Here is a 20,490-nt window from a genome sequence, read left to right on the forward strand (position 1 = left end):
TATATTGTAATATATATATATATATATATATATATATATATTACAATATAAATATAATATATTATGTTGTTAGACAGTCTGTTTTTCTTATATATGATATTTTGCATACCGTTATTTATAAACATTTATTTTTAATATGAATTTTATTAAGAAACTAGGTGTTTTTGAATTTTATGGTATAACAATCAAATCATCTATATAACTAATATTTTCTAACTTTTACTAAAGTAATAAGGATACTGATATTCATAATGCATCACTAAAAAAATTAATTACTTTTAAAATAAAACCATAGACTAGTGAAAGTATATTTTATATAAATTTCATTTTATTTCAAGCTAATGTTGAATCAACTGATGATATTAATTAATAGGAAAAACTAAATATTTTTACATTTACCTTATTTAAATTAATTTTACAATAAACTGGTAAAAAATATAAATAGCCATAGAAAGGAAGTTAATTGCCTCATTACCTATTCTAGCGAATTAACTTTATTATATGTTATAAAAAGTTTGTCGAAGATTGATGAATGAATTATAGTAGTTTTACGCAAGCTCTATATTTCAAAAACTTTGCATCATGTAGCTCTGTAAAAATTGGTTATCGGATACATCGGATTGATATGAAATGAAACGACGAATAACGAAATATCGAGACTGTGAAATATATATATAAAGACATCGTATAGTTTTTTAAATCATTCGAATCAACGCTTTGATTTCAACAATATTCACAATGAAATTTTTGGTAATATATGATTTTGCGTATTATTCTGAACATTTAATTACAGAAATATTAATGAATTTTAATTACAGCTAGTTACCCTTTTGATCGCAGCTGCGGTGTACGGCGAAGAGGATAAAAAAGTCGCTAAACGTGGGCTTTTAGGATTAGGAGATGCAGGGCTATCTCACCATGGATTAAGCTACGGAGGACTTTCCGGGGGACATGGACTTGGTTTCGGTGGTGGGTTATCAGGCGTAGGCTTGGCAGGAAGCAGCTTAGGAGTTGCTGGATTACAATCCTCTCACAACCATCAAGTTAGCCACACCGTTTCCGTCAACCGCGTAGCAATTCCAGTAGCCCAACCCGTGCCAGTACCAGTAGAAAAAACTGTCCATGTCCCATACAATGTACCAGTACCATATCCAGTGGATAAACCATATGCCGTCCATGTGCCTAAACCATACCCAGTCCCAGTTGTAAAGAATGTGCCAGTGCCTGTTGACAGACCTTACCCTGTACAAGTGCCAGTCCCAGTCAAGGTTCCAGTTGTTCACAAAGTAGCAGTTCCAGTTCCAGCACCCTATCCCGTTCCAGTACACAAAGCTGTACCAGTTCCAGTACACACACCTGTTCTAGTAAAACATCACTTACACCACGATCATCATGACCATCATTTTGCACATCATTATTAGAATAATTTTAAAAATAATATAGCACCTATGAATATGTGATAGTCTAATAAATAAATAAAAAAGTAATGAAAATTATTTTGTTATTATTGATCCGTCATAACAAATTATGTAAACCGTTATTATCTACATAAATATTCAATATGCATGAAAACTATATGAAACGATGTTTACATTTTGTTTCAAATTAAAATTTGTGGAGAAAATAGTATGCAAATTTGTTATAAAAGCCCAAAAAAATTTAATTATCTAGTTAGTTAATATTTAGTGAATAATAAAGTCATCTGAAAAAAATCTTATTAAATTATTATAAAATAAGAAGAAGTATCACAACTTTTCTTTTTCTGTTGCAAGGTATATTTGAATTTGCCATGAATATATCTGATTATTTAATATAAGCAGTTTTGCTGAAATTCAAACCATGTAGTACGAAACTAATTAATAATTTTTTTTATGACTAAAATAATTATATATAGGGGAAGGCATATAGGTCCGCGGGTTAAAAGTCCACCACAGATATTTCAAAAACCAGTAGTTAAAGTTTTTTTTAACTACAATATATGAAAGTAGATGGATTAAATGAAAACGGCAATGTTTAAAAATCTATAACAGAAGTATGTTTTAATTGTGAGCACTGTTTCTTAGTTTTCGAGAACTTAGTATAATTTTTAGGTATACTATATTTAATTGTTTTATTATTAAGTTCAAGTTATATTTGGGTGGGGTAAAAGAGACCAACTAAGCCTTCACTCTGGCAAAGGTGTATCAAATAAAAAGTAGCAAATAAAATAGTAAATTAACTTAAAATGAGCAATTTTACAAGAGCAACAAAAATAAATAGTTATTCTAACGCTGCTAATGAATATTTCTGACAAAATGTCAGATCAAGGTTAATTTCAGTATTATCTATGTTCAAAATGCACCCATAAAGTTTATATTTTGCATTGGTTGAATAATGTATCTATTATTTGGCCGTCCCAATTTACCTCGTCTATGGGATAAAAAAAAAAACAGGTTTTAAATTTTTGTAAAACAGCAAAATAAATTAGCTTGTTTGATATGTTTTATCTGTTATGATGTAATTGTTTTAGTTTTCGCAATATAATTGAAAGTCAAAATGGACCTTTGATAACTGATTTGTTTTTGGTAGTTTATAAAATAATCATATAATCAAATAAAATATTTTTTAATAAAATATAAGAAAAAAAAAGTGTGTCTAAAATTTCTGTTCAAGTCGTACTTAATAGCGATACCATTTCTGGAGAAAACTGATGGGCCATTTTGATGGCTTTTAGAAATAGATGTTAAAAACACAATAAAATTTATGTCCAAACAAGTTCAATTTATACATAGCATTGTTGTGGTCAATGAGTTCAATATAAGACATTGGTTATGTACGTAGACAATTTTAAATTTTACCAGGAAATTATCAAGGTAATAAAAAATGTAGCTGTAAATTTTAGAATAACTTTCTAGCGGTTATTGAAAATCTTACTACATATTTCTTATATGTCAGTTAAAATGTGCACTAAGTAATATATCTATGTTTTATTTTATTACTTTTATTCATTCTTAAAATGTTTAATGGAAGTCGAGAAGTGAATGTAATGTAAAAAATTAAAATCTTTGCGTTCCGTATTAAGTAAGCGCAATAAAAATAAAAACATACAAGTGCTAAAAAATTTTTTTATGAATTAAAAGTTCTCTGAATACAATTGTTTATCTAGAATTTCTCAGAAGAGAACGTGTGCAATATACTCCAATTTAGAATCGATAAATTTTTTTAGTGATTTTTTGAGTTTTTTTACAAGTTTTCTAAACATAATATATGTACAACTAAAAATTTGAACGTTCAAAGGCGAAAATGAGTTTAGTTATATTTTGTCATTATGTTTAGAAACGTTTCGAATCTCCGTTCAAAAAACTTCACAATTCATATAAAAGGTTAATAAAAAACTTATTTCAAAAATTAATATTAAGCCTCATAACTTGAACGTTTTTGCAACTATTAATAACCCAACGAGGAACTTGATCTGTCACAACTGTTTCAAAAACTAGACATGGCGATGTCTCAACTAAATGGATATAAAAGAGATTTTATATTCTGAATCTGCATCATTCTTAGTTCATCACAACGTAGGAGAACAACAAAATGAAATTCTTGGTTAGTTGTGCATTTTTCTTTATTATCTAATGAATAATACAATAATTGAAATTATATAAGAGATCATTATATAATATGAATTGATAAATTGCATCCTGAATACACTCAGTTATACAATTTTAATTTAAATATTAATATTTTTTGGTGTCAGTACTTATTATTAGTATGAATTATTATTCTCACTTAAATTTTTAGGTAGTGTTAGTTGTTATTGCCGCCGCCGTTTATGGCGAAGATGATAAAAAAATCGCTAAACGAGGACTGCTGGGCTTAGGCGATGCCGGATTATCCGGGCATGGATTAAGCCACGGAGGATTTTCCAGCGGTCATGGACTTGGCTTGAGCGGAGGATTTTCAGGAGTTGGCTTGGGAGGCGGTTTATCGGGCGTCGGTTTAGGCGGAAGCAGCTTAGGAGTTGCTGGATTACAATCATCTCATAACCATCAAGTTAGCCACACCGTATCCGTGAACCGAGTAGCAATTCCAGTAGCTCAACCTGTTCCAGTACCAGTAGAAAGGACTGTTCATGTACCATACAAAGTACATGTCCCATACCCTGTAGACAAACCCTATGCAGTCCACGTACCCAAGCCTTACCCAGTCCCGGTTGTCAAGAACGTACCAGTCCCTGTTGACAGACCTTACCCCGTACAAGTGCCAGTTCCAGTCAAGGTTCCAGTTGTTCACAAAGTAGCAGTTCCGGTTCCAGCACCTTATCCCGTTCCAGTTCACAAAGCTGTTCCTGTTCCAGTACACACACCCGTTTTAGTAAAACATCATTTACACCACGATCATCATGATCACCATTTCGCACACCACTACTAGAATAGTTTCAAAATTAATTTAGATTTATATGATTGTGATATTGCTGATTGAATAAATGAATTCTTGTATGATATATGTTCTATTTTTTATATAAGATTTTTGTAATACTTTTTACACGTAACTTGGGCGCATTACTTGAACTAATAATATGGTCTATATATGATAATAATATGAATATATGATAATAATAATAATATGATTCAATGAACTATATTGAATTGACTATAATTACTTTGGAATGTTGATATATATATTTCCTCAGGATATTTATTTTGAACATAATATTTCAGTGCAATATTCTGAATGTATTATTATTATTACATTTAAAAACCTACATTTATTTAAACAGATAAATTTTATGTGATTTTTTTATTATCTCATTTATATATAACTGTCCAGTTAAGGACATTCAATAAATTTGATGAATTTACAATAGTCGGCCGAAAAGGGACATTGTATGCTAAAAGGGCATGTTGGAAAAACAATTCAGTATTATGCGAACTTTAATGATTTTAATATAACGTATAATTATAGTGTTTATTTTTTGGAAATATATCTTATAAATTTCTCTAATTCATATTATCAATTTTTATTTTTAATACCAATATTTTGGGAATCAAATTCATTTTAAAAACTAGAATTTTAAGAGGTCGCGTAATTTAAGAAATAATAAACATCCGTCTATAAATAATATACACCAGATAGAGTTGTGATAGAAAACCGTATAATTCATTAACTTTCCGTAGGGTAAGTTATTGTAATTGCAAAATAATCGAAAAAAATATATATTTATCGTTACGTTTAAAAACCTTCTCAATATTTTGCATACTTTATAATTAGAAAAAAAATGGATGTATGTGTCTGTGTATTTGTATGTATGTATGTATGTATGTGTATGTGCGGATACATTTTTTGTCGATTATTTCGAGAACACGGACCAACCGATTTTAATAATCCATAAACATTTGATTCATATTAATTCCACTTGTATTGATGAACGCAAGTGCAGAAGTTTTGAAGAACCAATGAAAAAAGACGTATGCACATCAAATTATTTGATTATTATTTTTATAATAAGCACTAATTTTGTTTACATTTCTACGGCTTCCGTGCCAAGATTTATTTTGTTTAACCGCTTTTAGGCGTCAACGCGCTCTGATATTTCGTGTCTAAAACAGCTACGCGCATAGCCATTGCTTTATAATTCTCAAAGATTTCATTTTTACAAAGTTTTCTAAAAATTTTTATAAGTTTTTGAAAATTTTAAATTGCGGTGTGAGAAATTCTAAAGTTTGCCTTAAAGCACGATGTGATGCACCACTAGTTTTCTTTTTAAAAAAAATAACAACTACGGTTAGCTCTTGCATTACTTTTACATAAAGATGCACCAATCACACTAAAACGTACCTATTTAAAACTACACGTGAAAACAGCAATAAATAAAAGTTAAACTAAGCTTTGATGACTTTTTATAATTAAACCGCTTTTTAGGCCTGTAATATTTCAGGTATTTTTAAACCATCCACTTCATTCTGATATAAAGTTCTTAAGAACTAATCAATACGAGTCCTATCCTTATTTATATTTTATGAGCAATTTTTGAATTTTCAAGTCCGAAATGTTTGGTGAAATTGGGTCAAGAAATGTTTATGAACAAGAAATAGTGTGCCTTAATGAAACAAATTTAGTATATTTCAAATGATAATGTACTGTGAAATTAATATCGGTGTATAAATATTGCCGCGTTTTATTATTCAATTTGAAACATATTAATGAGTTTTTATTCATTCGCATTGAACGTTTTATTTTTTAAATCATTTACAACTTGAAGATCATAATCGTTCCGTGTACCTAATATAAATTAAATATTAATATTATGCAGATTATTAATTATAATTTCATATCAGACTTTATTTTTTGTTATTAGTTTTCTGTAATACTTAGAAATATAAACTTGATATAATTTAAAAAATTAAATTAGTGAGATGAATTTTCAATATTGAGGAAATCAGCAAATTTTTATATTCATAAATAATTGATTTAAATATACGTATATATATATATATATTTTTTTTTTGAATAGTCTTGAATTTGATGTTGATATATATGTTTAATTTGAGTTTAATATTCGGGCGTAACATCAATAAAAATAAAAATATTATTATTATTTTTATTGATGTTACGCCCGAATATTAAACTCAAATTAAACATATATATATATATATATATATATATATATATATATATATATCAAAAGTGAAATATAAGGAAGAGTGAGATCGAAAGTATTGGAGTAACAAAACCAGAGCAAGACAAAATAAATGTGTGTCATATAAAAATCTGAATATTTAATTAGCGCGATGTCGCTCTTTGCGGTTTAGTATGCAATCATATCATTATGTTACAACAAACGGTTGTCATTTATGTTTTTTGACATCGGGTGTTTGAGACAATTTATGAAATAGGTATCACTATAAAAGCAGAAAATGTATGAAATAAAATCATATCATATCTAACTCTCGAAACAGAAGCACAATCATGAAGTTCTTGGTAAGACGAAAAATAAAAACGTTTTTTAAACGTAATAATAAATTAGAAAAATATATTACATTTTGCAGGTGGTACTCATTGTTGTGGTAGCCGCAGTGTATGGCGAAGATGATAAAAAAGTTGTTAAACGTGGTTTATTAGGATTAGGTGATGCAGGATTATATGGACACGGATTGAGCCACGGTGGATTATCTGGCGGTGCTTTGGTAGGACATGGACTTGGGTTGGCAGGAGGTTTATCAAGTTTAGGTGGAAGCAGTTTAGGAGTTGCTGGATTAGAATCCTCGCACAACCATCAAGTGAGCCACACTGTATCCGTCAACCGAGTAGCAATTCCAGTTGCTCAACCTGTACCAGTTCCAGTAGAAAGAACTGTCCATGTTCCTTACAATGTACCTGTACCATACCCAGTAGACAAACCATATGCCGTCCATGTGCCTAAACCATACCCAGTCCCAGTTGTCAAGAACGTTCCGGTTCAAGTGGACAGCCCTTACCCCGTGCAAGTGCCAGTTCCAGTGAAAGTTCCAGTTGTTCACAAAGTAGCTGTTCCTGTACCAGCACCATATCCAGTTCCAGTTCACAAAGCTGTTCCAGTTCCAGTGCATACACCTGTTTTAGTCAAACATCACTTGCATCACGACCACCATGATCATCATTTCGCACACCACTTCTAGTCTCATTTTAATATATAGTTTAATTTAGTAATTAGATATGTTATTAATATAGGTAAAATAAATTTTATAAAAAAAATATATCGTTGTTATTATTTGACGACTTTTGAAATAAAAACACACATTTAGGATCCTCAATTTTTTATATTTTTTGTTTATCTTTATATGTAATGATAACATAGAGTTTTTTGTAAATATTTTTATGAATATTAAATTAATTTATATTAACTTAAATTATAAAAATACCTATTCAACAATACTTAATTATCTACAATATTATTTAAATTTGCATGTATCTTATTCTAACAAATCGAAATAAAATCATAGATAATATATGTTTTATAATATTGATTTATAGAACTACTACATAACACTGCTTAGTAATATATTTTCTTAAAAAGTTATATAAATAATAAATAAATATATAAATAATCTTATAAAAATTCAACAAATAAACATTGGATTCAACATTAATACTTTTTCGAAAAAGTGTTATACGGTGATTTATGCGCTATGTACATAGATGATCTTGAATTTGTAGTTTTCTGGGGAACTTCAAAACGATATTGAGTTGCTTGACCTCCTTTTCTCTTGAGTTTTAAAGGTGTGTTTACATAACTTGATTGTTTTATATTTGATTGAACGCGATGTCCCACAGGCACGGAATTGACGATTCCCTTTCGATAATTGTGCCCTTTGTTGGGACCAAAAGTGTAACTTCCTGATACACTATAAGTTTGCCCGCCTCGCAACTTTTCTTTGTGGCCCAAAGAACTTAGAATAATAGGCTGATCTAGGCCAGGTTCTTTATTATCCGGAAATGAAATCCTGGATGGCTTAAATGTAGGTGTCTGTGTATATCGAACTACAGGTTCTCTATAAGGTAAAGATAAAGGCGCAGTAGTTGTTTGTACTATTTTGTATTGAACTGGTTTGGCATATGCTTGAGGCACAATTTCTCCATGTATTGAATTTTCCGGTATTCCTTTACCATCATAGAGTCCGGAGTTTTGTGAGTAACTTCCCAATATAACATTCCCTTCGTAATAATTTTGTCCAATGTTCTTACCAAAGTTATCATAGGATAAACCTAAGCTTGGAACAAATCCTGAGTCCAAAGTGATACTTTTAGCGAAATAATCATGTCTTCTGTCATGATCAGATAATTCACCATTTCCTTGATTAGCAAAGTGTACTGATCCTCGTTTTTCTAGCTTTTTGTCGCTATCAGAAAATTCAGCTGATACAAGCAGCAAAGCTGACAAAACCTGCGAAAATTTTACAAATTAATATTAATTTTTAATTGAAACTCTAGAAATCTACGTATAAACGTATAATCATTCTAATGATTGTTATGGAACCACTATAATTTACAAAGATTATTCATTGTTTTTTAAATATCAATATCATTGTTACCTATCCAATCACATTTAAAAAGAGTAATAATGTTAAACAGCGAGTTTAATAATATTGCATAATTTTACTTTTCTTTTTAAATTTAATAATTGGTAATACACTGAGAAATTTAATGAATATGTTGCTTGTTATTAATATATTGGTAAAGTAGTGTATAATATAATAAAAATTCGTTTAAATATTTTTTCACTTTTCATTGTTTACTAAATGATACATTTATCAGTTTGATTTTTGACAAAGTGATTAAAACTTTATTACAATTTTGTGGTATAAGAACGCCAAAAATGAAAATGTCTTATACGCACCACAAATATATAATAGATTGTAAATATGTTTTATCCATTGATATATTTCACAATAATTTTATAATTGTTTATTATATTTTTTCCCCAGGTATTATCATAGATAAATAAGTATAAATATAAATGGGTATTACATATATGCAAAACATTAGTAGAGTAAATAAATTTTTACTACTAAAGCACATTTAATATTCTAGTGAAAATGAAATTGTTATGATATATCTTAGATTTTCATTATCTATTTTAGAATAAAATAATTGCACTTCTTAGAATGCCTAATTGCTGAAAATTATGAATATTATGATCACAATCGATTTATCGCCACACACTTTTTAATTTCTTCATAATTTAAAAAACGTTGTATTTTGAAATCTACGAATCCTTGCTGAATGTTATGTATATTTTCAAAATAAATTTGAATAAAGATTTTTTTTTCAAATTTAAAATATCTTCAAAACTAATTTAAAGTTAAATCTATAAACAACGTTAACTTTTTTGATATATTTCAATTAACTTATTTTTTTTTTATAATTTAGAATACGTTGTATTTTCAAGCTTGTGCGTCGACTATGATATTTTTAAATAGTTTAAATAGTGAGAACAAGACTTTGAATTTAAAATCCGTATAAAAATATTCTAAAAATTATGACAAACTTCAACATAGTTTTGAAAAAATGTAATATTTTAATTTAATTTAGTGTTTATTGATACATTTTATTTTAGTTTTTTTTGTTTAACGCGTATAATACGTCGCCACAATAATATCAGAGAAATTTTTTCATGGGCCATGGTAACTGTATTAGATATTTAGGTAAAAATATATTAAAAAAAAATTTTGTTTGTCAAACACTATTTTTTTTTACACATACATTACTGACATTTTCCTTTATTAATTACTTTTTTATATTAAAACTTTATGGCTCACGTAGAAGAGCTAGAGGCTATTTGTAAGGGAGTAACTAGTAACAGGAGTTTTCCAATAGTATCTTCAAAAATATTAAAACGTTTATTTGTTTCCATTCAATATATAAACTGTCATGCATAATATTGTCATAGCTACTGTTCTGCATGCTGAGGCAGTAAACAGAATTGTGCAGGTGCGTCATTTTGGACAGATGATATAAAGTTGATCTAACATAACTCATAATTTTAAATTTTATTTATCTTATTTTGCTCCAAATTTATTAATCTTTGATAACGTGTAACAACTTTTGTGATTGCTAAATTGTTTAAATAGTTATCTTGATTAATGCGAAAAAATCATAACTGAGGTTGATCGAAACAAAACTTTAGGCAGTTTTGTGAAATACAAGAATTATATACAGAAACAAGTGAGAAAAATGGGTGGAATTTATAGTGTGTGAAATGTAGCTAATGTAAACTGTATCACATAAGACACTCTATTATAATAATAGCGGTTTACTTTTATATTATAAAAAACATAAATATATTTTATCTATATTAATCATAGTTTACGTTGATTGATAGAAAGAATTACTTAGAAACAAGTCAATTTCCTTAAGAATAAGAAAAAAATAAATCATCAGAGGTATTGTTGTCGTTTTCTTGCTTTGGTTACAACTAGCACCAAACACGGGGTAAGTTGTAACTCCGCACTGTTTCTAGAGAATAATTAATTGTTAAATAATAAACAACATTTGTGGAATTATTGTCACTTAGAGAAATAGTTACAGCGACTATCCATCTTTATTTTGTAGAAATTTAATCAGTGGATTTCAGGATATATTAATTTTAAAAAATACTGTTATAACGAGCCCCTGGCTCCCATATTACTTCTTAGCGTCAGGCAAACAAGACTGACAAAGCAATTAACGTGTATAAAATCTTCTACCGATTATATACTTTGCATATTTAAGTTCATTTTAATTAATTGATTTAATTAAATCACTATGAGTACTATTATGATTTGTGAATCCAGTTAATTACTTATTTATTGATTTTTTTTACAATTTCACTTATTTATTTTTAAAAATCGTTATTCCATTAAACACGTTTCCACACATTCAAATCTGTATTTTACAACGTCCAGACGCGTATCCAAATATGTAGCACAAAGCATTAAAAACACAATGGGAATGAATTCCACAAAACCACCGTACATACCAAGATTAACTTCATGCTGTTGCAAGTACAAAGAAACAAGATGAAATGAAACAGTCTTCTTCGACTTTAATGTTTAAATATATATAAACTTATACCGGATACAAATTTCACTCGAAGGCGAAATGCTTTCTTCCATTCGCGCTTCAAGAAACAGAGGCGCCTTGAGGTAAAATTTATAAGTGAACGAGTTAGATTTGTACTTGTACTTGCTGCCAGAGACGAAATAATAGATAATAATTATAAATAAAAAAAAATTTTCGAAGTATTCAAATTAAAATTCCTCATTTGACAAAGTCTACTTGATCATTTCGGATCCTAATTTTCTTAGTATATAGGATGGATAATCAAAAATCCATATAAAGTGGAAGCATTTGTTACCAAAATATCGTATTATTTTTTATTAACTTCCCGCAGGGTGAGTTATAGTAATCGCAAAAAAATCGAATCGAAAATTTTTTATTTATCTCAAAGATTTCTTAACATTTTGGCATACTTTCGCTGGTAAAAAATAATCATTAATTATAATAATGAAATTATCAAACATTTTATAAAGATTTTATTAATGTGTACACATTTTGTGTCAATTTTTGTGGAGAGTCCCGTACCAAGATTTGTAATTTTAAAGTTCACTTATATAGTTTCAAAAAATGTCCTCGATATTTTCGACAATATGGCATAACCGATTTGAACGATCGAAAAAACATTCGGATCGTATACTGAAAAAACATTCGTATCGTTTCTAACGTATGGAGAGCAAAGGGTGTAAAAATGATCAAGTAGTTTTTGAAAAAAAGTATCATTTGAAGAACATTTTGCTTGTGTAGAGTGTTCAACAAAATTCAAAATTTAATTTTTTTTAATAATTTTCAAAAAAAAATGTTACTAAAATTTCAGATATTTTGAAATTTTCAAAAAATCGAATGATTAAGAAATTTCCAAATTCTCAAGTAATTTAAAAAACGCATTTTTTTAAAAAAAGCAACACAATTTTGAAAAAAATTCAGAATTACCAAAAAAATCAAATTTTTTGAACATTTCAGAATTTTCAAAAACATCAAGACTTGAAAAAGGCGAACAAATTTCTTGTAAACATCGTCGTCCAATCTAATAAGCACTTATAAGTTCACAGTATGCATTTATAATAAATATTCTATTTGAAAATATTTAAAATAATATTGTTATTAATTATTAGATAATTTTAATTTCTCCGACAATTTTAAGTCCCAGTAATTTGCCTGAAGGCACGTTTTTGATTTGAACAGGTATGTTTCTGTTATTTTAATTAAATAACAATATTTATTTCAGAAACAAATATTTATACATTGACTAACCCTATAACCAAATCTGCAGACCATGTTGCAACAAGGATTTGTTGATAAATAATTTAATAAATTCAGTATGTTATAATAAAAATGTAATTATTCTTATTGTTAATATTAAATATGATAATAAACGGCGATTATTAATAACTCTGATCAAACCAGGTGCGAGTAGCATTATTCTTAAGGAAGGGTGCATGAACTTTTCTTAAGGAAAAATTCCACGTTGAACATGACATGTATAAACAATCGACTTTATAAACATTTTTGTTGAGATTCAGCTATTTAGCTAAAAATTTCCACTCCTTTCTTTGAAAATAATGTTTTTGCTTTCGCTACGAACCAATAAGTGCGATTTCCAATTGATATCTTTCAATCAAACTCTATATCTATAATTGCATTAATAAATCAATCAATTGTTTTCATTTAACACATTTCATTCTACTTCGTGTTTTAAAAATGTATTTTAATTAATAAGTGTGAAAGTCAACTGTGATCAGTTTAAAACATAAAACATTACAAGGAATATAATCCAATGATTTTTTATTCTATTTGCTGGATTTATGAATACATTTTGGGTTATATAGTTGAATCTTAAAATTGAAAATTATTTATTAATTTATTAAAAAATATAATTATGTTACCGCCTGTTTTCTAAAAATATGCTATATATTACCTTTTTGAATTATCATGGAAAACAAATAATTTATCTGAGTCAAGTTACCGAAGCATAACTTGGAGTAATTTGGTTTTGATTCAAATCAGAGCACGTTAACCTAGTGACTAATAAAATTATTGAAAGAGAATTTCTAAGAAAGTAAATTTTATTTAAACATTCAAGATGGCACGATAGTTCCGCTTTCGATTTTTTTTAAATATTTCATTACTATATTTAATGTCCATTATCAAATAATAAAGAGAGGTTTTGAAGAGCATTTCACTCTTACTAAAATCAAATGTTTATTATATTTTTGTTTGATTAAACAGATAAAACTAACAAACTTTTAATTTATTTATTTATTTTAATTACTTTGGAGCGCTCGTAGGTTTTTATAGTATTCTTCCGATTATGAATATGTATAATGAAATTACTAAAATGTTTACAATTTTAGTTACAATTTTTAAATTTTGTTTTAAAGTACGCTACTGGTGGCTAATCATTTTACAAAATTTTGTTACTTTTACGTATTTTATACGTGTTCAGACAGAAATTGCGCACGCAACGCTAATTAAGAATAAAAAACATGCAACAATTACAATTTGAAAAAATTTCTCATTTATGTGTGTTAATGAAAGCAGGGACTTACTGTTTTATTTATATTTTTCAAATTGACATAATATTTGAAAAAAATAAAATAATATCAGGGGCATACGTGAATGGATTTATTTTCCAAAAACTATTTATGAAAATGGTACAAAAGTAATAAGTAATATTTTATTTTATTACTTGATGTTGTTAAGTAAATATGCTTTGAATTTCTAAAATCGCTTCTCCTGATTTATGATTTGATCCTAATTACTTTATTATTTAATATATACTAATTTTTTTGTTTAAATAAATTAAGTAAGCGGATAATTGTTATACTCTTGTAATAGAGCATTTGCATCTCTGATTTGTTTATTCACATTTAATAAAACCAATTTAATAATAAAAATTATAGAAAATCATATTTATTACATATAAATTGCTTGATATAATTTACAACGAATTACAAACTGCTATATTACATGGAATTCTTAATAGCATGAAAGATAAATAAAATCACTTGTTCATACACATGATAAAAATACATGAATATCTAAAATAAATATTAAGTCACTTTAGTTTTTGTTTGCTTTGTAAATTTCTCTGTACATTTCCTCCGCCTTGATTCACTCCTCTACCAAGAGGTGCTGGTTTACCTCCACGGCCACCTCCGAAAGATCCTCTTCCACCACCACGACCTCTTTGATTTCCACCTCGCCCTCCTTTCATATCTCCTCGTCTTTGGCCTTTCACCATAGTCTCTTCTTTAACCATATCTATGACTTCATCTGGGATTCGCAAGTATTTAATTGTGCTTCCTCTAATATAGCATTCGGGCATCCTCCAGAATTTATCACCATCCTGTTATAGAGAGTCAAATATTAATAGTAATTGCCACCTATATTTATTGTTGCACTGTAGAATTATACTAACCCTAGAGGTGCAAATCACTTCACGCAAATTGATATTCATCCAGTTATCACAGCTTACTAAGTGACCGTTGTAGGTTTCACCATTTTTCAACTCAACCAACTAAAACATTGAATAAATAAGTATTTTAAATAAATAATAAATTCTTAGGATAGCTATACATACCATAGGATGATTCTGAGCAGTTCTCAATAAAGATAAGGGCAACTGAAATGTTAAACATAAATTGTTATCGTTAAATACTTTTATGTAAATCAAATGTAAATATAGCTAGTTAAAAAAATTGATGAAATATATTATATATTGGGTTGTTTGGAAAGTAACTTCGTTTTTTATAGACATTTTGTCACGTAATTTTCATACAATAAACAAATACTTAAATAAATTATGTATTGGCAGTTTTGACCGAACATTTTTTGTCATATTTCTGCATAATAGCATAATACAGAGAACATACATTTTTTGGTCGTTATTGGCAAAAAACTGATCAAAGTGCTTTTTGACATGCTGATTTGAGGTAAAGGTTTTACCGCCTGAAAATATTTTTAGTGACCAGAACAATTAATGGTCCGATGATGGCAGGTTTGGAAAATATGATGCATGTGTCATTGGGTCCTATCAAAGCTACAAAAGCGTTTGGCAAATGTCCACACTTATGCGAGGTCTTGCGTCATGTTGATGCAATACTATACCTCGCTTGTGGGTTAATTCTGACCTTTTCTATTGAACTATATCATTTAGTTTATTAGCTGATGACATATAGCATCCAAAATAACCTTTATGTTATCCTGGAAAAGCTGAAAAATGAACAACTCCTTTAAAGTCATACCAAACATACTGCCTTTTTTGGCAAATTTCAGCTTTGCACCTGTTTTGAGCAGGCTTTTTTTTGTTTCATGGACAAATGCATGTATTGTATTCTTTACATCCCATTTGAAATTCTTAGTGACAATTCACTTGATAATTTTCAAGACTTTTCATAGGCGAATCGCGGACGCGGACGCCAAACGACACACGCTTCATTCTATTAGAACCATACATTGAGTTTCAAGGAAAATCCCAGACATTTTGAGTGGTCATAGACTGCTAAATTTAATAAATTTTAACTCAATGGGATCTCATGTATTGTTAGTCATCGGTTTGCATCAACTAGTGCCTTTCTTGCATCTTTATCAGCTTCAATCGTACTTTTTGGTACACATTTTGGTGAAGTTGGTACATCTTAGACGTACTATCAACACGTCATTTCCATACACATCGGTCAATTTCATTTTGACTTAAACAGTATATTTACCTTTTCTATAGCAAAAGATAAAAAATATCGAAAATGCTGCTTGATTCTTTCCGTATTCAAAGTGGTACCATCTAAAAACTACTGCATGTAAATGATTAGAATTTTTTACATACGAGCCTTAAAATATAAGTTTTCAAATCATATAATAACAACAGGGCTTGAGTGTGATGTTAGGTTCAAAAAAATATAGTTAAATTCTCATGGTAAAGAAACGAAGTGACTTTCCGAACAACCTTATAACAGTATTCCTCTTTGTATTATTTATATTAACCTCTTTGATCATAACCAACACGGAGGGTTACTAACAAGAACCATTACTCTGCAACATTTTAAATTACTAGAATGAATATAATAAACTATAATTAATTCCTCAATGTTGCAGGAAATCTTTGAAATAATGAATACCAAATTATAAGCATTATTTAGTACTTTTTAGGAACACATACCATGTTGGTGATATGTTGCCAAAGTAAACAGCAACAAAGAACTTATAGAGTTCACTGTCAGCTTAAACGACCACATAAGTTATATTTAAGAAAAAAGTAAACTTGAGGTCTTAATTCTCAAAAATTTAATATTTTTGTTTTGTTGCGTTCTAAAGACTTATAAATTGTCAAATGTCTTCCTAACATAACCTTAAAATTTTTGACATGCGACGTCACCATCTATCGGGAATGGCCGAAGTTTTTGGGAACTGTCACTTTGACAGTTCCAATAACATTTTTGACAGCTGTCTTTCGTACTGTCAATGTGCTTGTGTGTTGTGCAATCTGAAAGAAAAATGTTTATTTTATATAAATGTATCAAACATTTGGTAAGTTGTTTTAAATTAGATTATTAAATATGAATCACACTAATTCTTAAAATGTATGCAACTTGTTTCATTAAAATATACACTATATTAGTGACTTGTTTTTTGTGTACTTTCATTCACCATGTGTTTGATCAAAACATTATGTCTGGTATATTCTATATTTTCAAATTTCTATTTGATATTATATAATATAATATATATATATATATATATATATATATATAAATATAATATAATATGATATATTCTTACATTTTTGTATAATTGTCTGTTTTATAAAATATGCATTCATAATTAAATGAATTTATTTACATATTATATTAATCAAAGCACTCTATATGATTGAAAATATATTTAATTCAATTAGAGTATCTATATGTGTTACCATGTTAGACAAATAAATTTAAATAGCAATATTTTGTTTCATGTAATGTTTTTTATTATTAAATTTTATTTTATTTTTTAAAGTTCATGTAATTTTTTTTTATTAACTTCAATTGTTTTAAAAATCTCTCTTGATAATTGTCTATTTGTTATCAACTTTCATTTTTATACTGATTTATTGGTGTGAACAAAGATATTAGTTATAAAGTCCAATAAGTTTTACTTTTATAGGTCATTGTACTCTATGATCCAGTTTTATGCAATTTATATATTGAAATATAGTTTAGTTCATATCTATCAATTTAAATATGTATATTTGTATACGCAGGGTCGGTCCTGGAGTATTTAGCGCCTGCATGCCAATTTTTTTTAGCGTCCTCCCCACCTTTAATAAACATTTACGTTAATTTTTTAAATAATTTTTAATAAATCTGGATTTAGTACAAAAAAATTAGGTATAATATAAAAGCGCATAAAATATATTGATTTTAAATTTATTCAGAAGGTCAAGTCGATTTTACGAGTACTCATAATCAAATTGTAGTATGAAATGCCTTTTATCGTTGTCGCAATACCGAACTATTTTTAAATTCTTATTTTCAATATAAACTCTTTGGACATTCAAAAATTTCAGTATGTTCATTATTGCTTACAAGAGTATTATTACATTTTTATTTTATTCTAACGCATGTGTAATATTAATATTGGGTTTAGAAACATTTTATCTATTTATAATGGCATTTGGTGCGATTTATTTTATTGAGCAAATCATAAAGAGCAAAAAGGTAGTCTCTCATTATTAAACATACACACTGGTATTATGTTGGATTATTTAATTTAATTTTTGTAGTTTTCGCCCCCCACCCCTATGGCGTGCGAACGCATTATTTGCCTCGCATTCAAGGTAGAACCGGCCCTGTGTATACATACATATTATGCAGCATTTTTAACAGCTGATTATTATTGTGTTCTATTCTAATTTTATATATTTGTGGTATCAATTACCATCAATCTTTATTTAAACATTTTGTTGCTCCTATAAGATTTTAATAAAATACAGAGATCGGTACATAAAGCTGACAAATTAAAATATACATATGAACTTAAATGACAGAACAATATACTCTTAATGTAAATCTGCTTATTTTTTATAAAAAAAAACCAATTTGCTAATTTTATGTTTATCGACATTTCAAGCCATTCTGAATCGAATGAGACCAAATTTAGACAAAGATATATATGTGTGTGTTGTGAATAAAGTTTCACTCTAATCGACGTTTTCTCAAAAACAGCTGGACCCATTTTAAAAATTTAAAAGCATTTCATAAATTTAAAATTGTCAGTCTTGCGCGACGATTGTCCAAACTGTTTCTTTGTAATTAAAATAAAAAAGAAAAAAAATTGTCCACGTTTAGCCAAAAGTTACGAATAGATTTTATCAAATACTATTTGATAGATGTTATTTAGAAATTCTGCTGAATAGTTTTGACAAAGATTGGCCGAGCCATTTTTTCGTAGTTAACTTCGATGATATATGTAATCGTGCAATTGATAATGTCATCTAAAATATCTAAATGTCAATAACGATTCATCAGACAAGTCAATTATTACACATTTCGGAAGTTCATGCAACTTGCCTTAATGCGAAATGGCACTCTCAACTAATTTGGTAATTTGATTATATTATTAATAAGTATTTAAATTTATTAGGTTTCATATTATAAAGCAGAATTGTATAAAACTTTGAAAATCCATCTAAAAAGTATCTCTAATTGAATTGTTTATTGTTTGTATATGAATCAAAGAATCATTAATAAATAAATCGTTCACATTTATTTTAATGATTTTTTATAAATGTAAATATTTTTATATTTTTCTATCAGTTTTTGTTACGAATATTTTGCTCTATATAATGAAAATTAAACTCATTTTAAATTATATTTCACTATATAAAAGGTAATAGCATCAAATAAAAATACTCCTTGTGTTAATTAATATCGAAATATCAGACAAATTATATATCAAAATACCATAAACGTTTATTATGGTCTTAAATTTTGTAGTATGTCCTATATTCCAATATTTATTCTATGATAGAATGATTTATAACTGCCCACATGTTGACCCAATTTTTCTAAAATTCGCGAATTTACAATCTTGTTTATAGCTTATGATTTATGGTGCATTGTGATAAAAAATATTGCTTTTGAAATTAAAAAATCACGTGAAATTTGTTCCTATAACATTTTACAAACACATATATTTTACACATATCAGAAAAAATAAAAAGCAAATTGATAGCGTAAATGTTAATTATTTATTATATGTATTTTGTTTTTGGAATTTGTCATGTTATCCATTATTTTTCGTATATATTTTTTAATTTTTTGAAATTGTACTTAAATTATTAGTAGTCAATATAATAATATATTTGCCACATAATGTTTTATATTTTATTGTGTACTGAGGAAGATCTAAACTAGATCTCGAAACTTATGGAACTTTATTTATTTTTCCTAATGCAATATATTAATTAATAAATTAATAGAATATTTTTGTTGATAGTGATATATTTGTAACAGAATAATTACATATATTATCAGAAAATAATCACATAGTCATAATAAAATTAGAAACAATCAGCCACATGTGAAAAATAAAAATCATATGCATATTTATTGTTTATTTGAAGATAATGCGAACTATATTATTCATGATAATTAATTTGCAAGATTAAAATTCTTCAATTATATTATAGTTATGTTATTACAAAGATAACGTGTTAGAAATTTGTCGGGCTTGATAATTTATTATTTGAAAATATTGTATGCGATTTCCGTCGATTTGTTAACATTCCAATTCTATGCGAGAATAGTGCGTAAATACATTTGATTGTATATGAATATTTCTAAAATTCAACAACTTTGTCGTCTTGAAATTATGTGGGAATTTTATACTCAAATTGAATCCATATTGTTTAGAAATTTATATTATACATACATTGTATGAATGTAGTTAGATTTATTATAT

General features: G+C 27.7%; 2 protein-coding genes across 3 annotated transcripts; one reads left to right on the forward strand and one right to left on the reverse strand.

Annotated features, from left to right (window-relative positions):
* Positions 1-6,945: 6,945 nt before the first annotated feature.
* Positions 6,946-7,634, forward strand: LOC113373908 (zinc finger protein 512B-like). The gene is made up of 2 exons (XM_026614174.1): positions 6,946-6,957; positions 7,026-7,634. The coding sequence occupies exons 1-2, from the start codon at positions 6,946-6,948 to the stop codon at positions 7,632-7,634; spliced, it is 621 nt and encodes a 206-aa protein (XP_026469959.1).
* A 6,850-nt stretch (positions 7,635-14,484) lies between these two features.
* On the reverse strand, positions 14,485-16,780 carry LOC113372840 (U6 snRNA-associated Sm-like protein LSm4). 2 transcript variants are annotated; one of them, XM_026613177.1, is made up of 4 exons: positions 16,709-16,780; positions 15,134-15,175; positions 14,972-15,070; positions 14,485-14,899 (listed from the first exon to the last, which is right to left on the reverse strand). In XM_026613177.1, the coding sequence occupies exons 1-4, from the start codon at positions 16,709-16,711 to the stop codon at positions 14,609-14,611; spliced, it is 435 nt and encodes a 144-aa protein (XP_026468962.1). In that variant the 5' UTR covers positions 16,712-16,780; the 3' UTR covers positions 14,485-14,608. The 2 variants fall into 2 exon arrangements, with proteins under 2 accessions (XP_026468962.1, XP_026468961.1); XM_026613176.1 differs by lacking the exon at positions 16,709-16,780 and adding an exon at positions 16,534-16,593.
* Positions 16,781-20,490: the final 3,710 nt, after the last annotated feature.

The sequence above is a fragment of the Ctenocephalides felis genome, unplaced genomic scaffold (genome assembly GCF_003426905.1).
Source record: "Ctenocephalides felis isolate EL2017-DRISC unplaced genomic scaffold, ASM342690v1 CF-g0.4_SCAFFOLD_01604, whole genome shotgun sequence".
Classification (NCBI taxonomy): domain Eukaryota; kingdom Metazoa; phylum Arthropoda; class Insecta; order Siphonaptera; family Pulicidae; genus Ctenocephalides; species Ctenocephalides felis.

Bases quoted from the DNA above. Each gene is read 5' to 3' on its own strand.
- LOC113372840 (XM_026613176.1), bottom strand. The intron at 15,071-15,133 runs GTATGTATAGCT...TCAATGTTTTAG, and splicing joins CTGCTCAGAATCATCCTATG to TTGGTTGAGTTGAAAAATGG. The intron at 14,900-14,971 runs GTTAGTATAATT...TCTCTATAACAG, and splicing joins AAGTGATTTGCACCTCTAGG to GATGGTGATAAATTCTGGAG.